At 55.3% G+C, this 6557-nt stretch overlaps 1 protein-coding gene across 9 annotated transcripts in view; it reads right to left on the bottom strand.

Moving 5' to 3' along the window:
* The window catches only part of LOC110517481 (trinucleotide repeat-containing gene 6A protein), an 84682-nt gene that overhangs the window by 3705 nt on the left and 74420 nt on the right, over window positions 1-6557 (bottom strand). For all 9 annotated transcript variants that reach the window (XM_036972127.1, XM_036972128.1, XM_036972123.1 and 6 more), the window contains 2 exons: window positions 5704-5916; window positions 2940-3013 (listed from right to left, as the gene is read on the bottom strand). In XM_036972127.1, the coding sequence (XP_036828022.1) occupies window positions 2940-3013; window positions 5704-5916 (287 nt within the window). The remainder of the gene's footprint in view (window positions 1-2939; window positions 3014-5703; window positions 5917-6557) is intronic.

Raw genomic sequence — 6557 nt, 5'->3', positions numbered from 1 at the left:
AAAACCAGTCACTAGCCCCTTGGTAGTCCTCCAACCAGTCACTAGCCCCTTGGTAGTCCTCCAACCAGTCACTAGCCCCTTGGTAGTCCTCCAACCAGTCACTAGTCCCTTGGTAGTCCTCCTGAAAGTAGCGAACCAGTGATTGGTCCCTTGGTAGTCCTCCTAAAAGTAGTCAACCAGTCATTGGTCCCTTGGTAGTTGTCCAACCAGTCACTAGCCCCTCGGTAGTCCTCCAACCAGTCACTAGCCCCTTGGTAGTCCTCCAACCAGTCACTAGTCCCTTGGTAGTCCTCCTAAAAGTAGCCAACCAGTCACTAGTCCCTTGGTAGTCCTGCAACCAGTCACTAGTCCCTTGGTAGTCCTCCAACCAGTCACTAGCCCCTTGGTAGTCCTCCAACCAGTCAATAGTCCCTTGGTAGTCCTCCAACCAGTCACTAGTCCCTTGGTAGTCCTCCTGAAAGTAGCCAACGTCACTAGCCCCTTGGTAGTCCTCCTGAAAGTAGCCAACCAGTCACTAGCCCCTTGGTAGTCCTCCAACCAGTCACTAGCCCCTTGGTAGTCCTCCAACCAGTCACTAGTCCCTTGGTAGTCCTCCAACCAGTCACTAGCCCCTTGGTAGTCCTCCAACCAGTCACTAGCCCCTTGGTAATCCTCCAACCAATCAATAGTCCCTTGGTAGTCCTCCAACCAGTCACTAGTCCCTTGATAGTCCTCCTGAAAGTAGCCAACGTCACTAGCCCCTTGGTAGTCCTCCTGAAAGTAGCCAACCAGTCACTAGCCCCTTGGTAGTCCTCCAACCAGTCACTAGTCCCTTGGTAGTCCTCCAACCAGTCACTAGCCCCTTGGTAGTCCTCCAACCAGTCACTAGCCCCTTGGTAATCCTCCAACCAGTCACTAGGCCCTTGGTAGTCCTCCAAACAGTCACCATGCCCTTGGTAGTCCTCCAACCAGTCACTAGTCCCTTGGTAGTCCCCAAAACCAGTCACTAGCCCCTTGGTAGTCCTCCAACCAGTCACTAGCCCCTTGGTAGTCCTCCAACCAGTCACTAGCCCCTTGGTAGTCCTCCAACCAGTCACTAGTCCCTTGGTAGTCCTCCTGAAAGTAGCGAACCAGTGATTGGTCCCTTGGTAGTCCTCCTAAAAGTAGTCAACCAGTCATTGGTCCCTTGGTAGTTGTCCAACCAGTCACTAGCCCCTCGGTAGTCCTCCAACCAGTCACTAGCCCCTTGGTAGTCCTCCAACCAGTCACTAGTCCCTTGGTAGTCCTCCTAAAAGTAGCCAACCAGTCACTAGTCCCTTGGTAGTCCTGCAACCAGTCACTAGTCCCTTGGTAGTCCTCCAACCAGTCACTAGCCCCTTGGTAGTCCTCCAACCAGTCACTAGTCCCTTGGCAGTCCTCCAACCAGTCACTAGCCCCTTGGTAGTCCTCCTAAAAGTAGTCAACCAGTCATTGGTCCCTTGGTAGTCGTCCAACCAGTCACTAGCCCCTTGGTGGTCTTCCAACCAGTCACTAGTCCCTTGGTAGTCCTCCAACCAGTCACTAGCCCCTTGGTAGTCCTCCAACCAGTCACTAGCCCATTGGTAGGCCTCCAACGAGTCACTAATCCCTTGGTAGTCCTCCTAAAAGTAGCCAACCAGTCACTAGCCCCTTGGTAGTCCTCCAACCAGTCACTAGCCCCTTGGTAGTCCTCCAACCAGTCACTAGCCCCTTGGTAGTCCTTCAACCAGTCACTAGTCCCTTGGTAGTCCTCCAACCAGTCACTAGCCCCTTGGTAGTCCTCCAACCAGTCACTAGTCCCTTGGTAGTCCTCCAACCAGTCACTAGCCCCGTGGTAGTCATCCAACCAGTCACTAGCCCCTTGGTAGTCCTCCAACCAGTCACTAGCCCCTTGGTAGTCCTCCAACCAGTCACTAGTCCCTCGGTAGTCATCCAACCAGTCACTAGCCCCTTGGTAGGCCTCCAACCAGTGACTAGTCCCTTGGTAGTCCTCCAACCAGTCACTAGCCCCTTGGTAGTCCTCCTAAAAGTAGTCAACCAGTCATTGGTCCCTTGGTAGTCCTCCAACCAGTCACTAGCCCCTTGGTAGGCCTCCAACCAGTGACTAGTCCCTTGGTAGTCCTCCAACCAGTCACTAGCCCCTTGGTAGTCCTCCTAAAAGTAGTCAACCAGTCATTGGTCCCTTGGTAGTCCTCCAACCAGTCACTAGTCCCTTGGTAGTCCTCCAACCAGCCACTAGTCCCTTGGTAGTCCTCCAACCAGTCACTAGCCCCTTGGTGGTAGTCCTAAAAGTAGTCAACCAGTCATTGGTCCCTTGGTTGTCCTCAAACTAGCCACTAGCCCCTTGGTAGTCCTCCAACCAGCCACTAGTCCCTTGGTAGTCCTCCAACCAGTCACTAGCCCCTTGGTGGTAGTCCTAAAAGTAGTCAACCAGTCATTGGTCCCTTGGTAGTCCTCCAACCAGTCACTAGTCCCTTGGTAGTCCTCCAACCAGTCACTAGTCCCTTGGTAGTCCTCCAACCAGTCACTAGTCCCTTGGTAGGCCTCCAACCAGTCATTAGTCCCTTGGTAGTCCTCCAACCAGTCACTAGCCCCTTGGTAGTCCTCCAACCAGTCACTAGTCCCTTGGTAGGCCTCCAACCAGTCATTAGTCCCTTGGTAGTCCTCCAACCAGTCACTAGTCCCTTGGTAGTCCTCCAACCAGTCACTAGCCCCTTGGTAGTCCTCCAACCAGTCACTAGTCACTTGGTAGTCCTCCTAAAAGTATCAAACCATGTTTTCCCCATTTCATGACACTGTTGCACATTTGCTGTTGTAGCTAATATGTTGAATTATACAAAAGAGAGATTTTCTGACTAAGTCCCCACTGGTCAAGTCAGAGTCAAGTCCTACAACACTGGTAGATAGTAGGCCAGAGTGTGTGTGTAAGTGCGTGTGTTTACCTGAGTTGTGAGATTCTTGAGAACGAGCCAGTTGGTTCTCCCTGAGCTGCTGCTACCGTCACTCCAACTACAACCTGAGTGGCAGGAGAGAACAGACGATTATTACCAAGACACACTTGATTTGACTGACTCTGGGGGGCCAATCCGTACCCTACCGACTCTGGGGGGGCCAATCCGTACCCTACCGACTCTGGGGGGGCCAATCCGTACCCTACCGACTCTGGGGGGGCCAATCCGTACCCTACCGACTCTGGGGGGGGCCAATCCGTACCCTACCGACTCTGGGGGGGCCAATCCGTACCCTACCGACTCTGGGGGGGGGGGGGCAATCCGTACCCTACCGACTCTGGGGGGGGCCAAGCCGTACCCTACCGACTCTGGGGGGGGCCAAGCCGTACCCTACCGACTCTGGGGGGGGCCAAGCCGTACCCTACCGACTCTGGGGGGGGCCAAGCCGTACCCTACCGACTCTGGGGGGGGCCAAGCCGTACCCTACCGACTCTGGGGGGGGCCAAGCCGTACCCTACCGACTCTGGGGGGGGCCAAGCCGTACCCTACCGACTCTGGGGGGGGGCCAAGCCGTACCCTACCGACTCTGGGGGGGGCCAATCCGTACCCTACCGACTCTGGGGGGGGCCAATCCGTACCCTACCGACTCTGGGGGGGCCAAGCCGTACCCTACCGACTCTGGGGAGGGCCAAGCCGTACCCTACCGACTCTGGGGGGGGCCAAGCCGTACCCTACCGACTCTGGGGGGGGCCAAGCCGTACCCTACCGACTCTGGGGGGGGCCAAGCCGTACCCTACCGACTCTGGGGGGGCCAAGCCGTACCCTACCGACTCTGGGGGGGGCCAATCCGTACCCTACCGACTCTGGGGGGGGGCCAATCCGTACCCTACCGACTCTGGGGGGGGCCAATCCGTACCCTACCGACTCTGGGGGGGCCAAGCCGTACCCTACCGACTCTGGGGGGGGCCAAGCCGTACCCTACCGACTCTGGGGGGGGCCAAGCCGTACCCTACCGACTCTGGGGGGGGCCAAGCCGTACCCTACCGACTCTGGGGGGGCCAAGCCGTACCCTACCGACTCTGGGGGGGCCAAGCCGTACCCTACCGACTCTGGGGGGGCCAAGCCGTACCCTACCGACTCTGGGGGGGCCAAGCCGTACCCTACCCTACCGACTCTGGTGTTTGTTCTCCCATGATCCTTTGTGCCATGGTTCCAGGAACTATAGGCACCTTCGGAAAGTATTCAGACCCCTTGACTTTTTTCCACATTTTGTTACGTTACAGCCTTATTCTAAAATTGATTAAATTGTCGTCCCCCCCCTTCATCAATCTACATCATTACGGGGTGTTGTGATTACGGGGTGTTGTGATGTCATTACGGGGTGTTGTGATGTCATTACGGGGTATTGGGATGTCATTACGGGGTGTTGGGATGTCATTACGGGGTGTTGGGATGTCATTACGGGGTGTTGGGATGTCATTACGGGGTGTTGTGATGTCATTACGGGGTGTTGTGATGTCATTACGGGGTGTTGTGATGTCATTACGGGGTGTTGTGATGTCATTACGGGGTGTTGTGATGTCATTACGGGGTATTGGGATGTCATTACGGGGTGTTGGGATGTCATTACGGGGTGTTGGGATGTCATTACGGGGTGTTGGGATGTCATTACGGGGTATTGGGATGTCATTACGGGGTGTTGTGATGTCATTACGGGGTGTCGTGATGTCATTACGGGGTATCGGGATGTCATTACGGGGTATCGGGATGTCATTACGGGGTGTCGTGATGTCATTACGGGGTGTCGTGATGTCATTACGGGGTGTTGTGATGTCATTACAGGGTATCGGGATGTCATTACGGGGTATCGGGATGTCATTACGGGGTGTCGTGATGTCATTACGGGGTATTGGGATGTCATTACGGGGTGTTGTGATGTCATTACGGGGTGTTGTGATGTCATTACGGGGTGTCGTGATGTCATTACGGGGTATCGGGATGTCATTACGGGGTATTGTGATGTCATTACGGGGTATTGTGATGTCATTACGAGGTATTGTGATGTCATTACGGGGTGTTGTGATGTCATTACAGGGTGTCATTACGGGGTGTTGTGATGTCATTACGGGGTGTTGTGATGTCATTACGGGGTATTGTGATGTCATTACGGGGTATTGTGATGTCATTACGGGGTATTGTGATGTCATTACGGGGTATTGTGATGTCATTACGGGGTATTGTGATGTCATTACGGGGTGTTGTGATGTCATTACGGGGTGTTGTGATGTCATTACGGGGTGTTGTGATGTCATTACGGGGTGTTGTGATGTCATTACGGGGTATTGTGATGTCATTACGGGGTGTTGTGTGTAGGTTGATGAGGGAACATAATATTGAATCCATTTTACTGTAAAACGTAACAAAAGGTGGAAAAAGGTACTTCAGGTGTGAAACAGCTTGAATTAGGCAACACACACACACACACACATTTCCCCACACACACACACACACATTTCCCCACACACACACACATTTCCCCACACACACACACACACACACACACATTTCCCCCCACACACACACACACACACACACATTTCCCCCCACACACACACACACACACACACACACACACATTTCCCCACACACACACACACATTTCCCCACACACACACACACACACATTTCCCCACACACACACACATTTCCCCACACCGTTTAACACATCTGCACCCCCTGTTACAGGCAGTCTCACCAGGCGTGTATCTGGAGTCAGAGTGCCCCCAGCCCCCCAAGCGGAGAGGAGCTTCCCCCCAGGGTGGAGGGGGTTTCTGAGGGTGGCTGGTGAGGCCGGGAGGGGGGCGGGAAGGGGCTGAAAGACCTTTAGGAGCCAGAGGGACCTTCCACAGCTCATGGGCCAGAGACGAGTTACACCCTCCTGGAGACCATTTAGACTCTCCTGACCTGACTGGAGAGGGAGAGAGAGAGGGGGAGGAGAGAGAGAGGGGGAGGAGAGAGAGAGGGGGAGGAGAGAGAGAGGGGGAGGAGAGAGAGAGGGGGAGGAGAGAGAGAGGGGGAGGAGAGAGAGAGGGGGAGGAGAGAGAGGGGAGGGAGAGGAGAGAGAGAGGGGGAGGACAGAGGGGGAGGGAGAGGAGAGAGAGGGAGAAAGAGGGAGGAGAAAGAGGGAGGAGAGAGAGGGAGGAGAGAGAGAAGAGAGAGGGGGAAGAGAGAGGGGGAAGAGAGAGGGGGAAGAGAGAGGGGGAAGAGAGAGGGGGAAGAGAGAGGGGGAAGAGAGAGGGGGAAGAGAGAGGGGGAAGAGAGAGGGGGAAGAGAGAGGGGGAAGAGAGAGGGGGAAGAGAGAGGGGGAAGAGAGAGGGGGAAGAGAGAGGGGGAAGAGAGAGGGGGAGGAGAGAGGGGGAGGAGAGAGGGGGAAGAGAGAGGGGGAAGAGAGAGGGGGAAGAGAGAGGGGGAAGAGAGAGGGGGAAGAGAGAGGGGAAGAGAGAGGGGGAAGAGAGAGGGGGAAGAGAGAGGGGGAAGAGAGAGGGGGAGGAGAGAGGGGGAGGAGAGAGGGGGAGGAGAGAGGGGGAGGAGAGAGGGGGAAGAGAGAGG

This window comes from Oncorhynchus mykiss, unplaced genomic scaffold (genome assembly GCF_013265735.2).
Source record: "Oncorhynchus mykiss isolate Arlee unplaced genomic scaffold, USDA_OmykA_1.1 un_scaffold_120, whole genome shotgun sequence".
Taxonomy (NCBI): domain Eukaryota; kingdom Metazoa; phylum Chordata; class Actinopteri; order Salmoniformes; family Salmonidae; genus Oncorhynchus; species Oncorhynchus mykiss.
The sequence above is the reverse complement of the archived record's forward strand: the minus strand, read 5'-3'. Positions and strand labels throughout refer to the sequence as shown.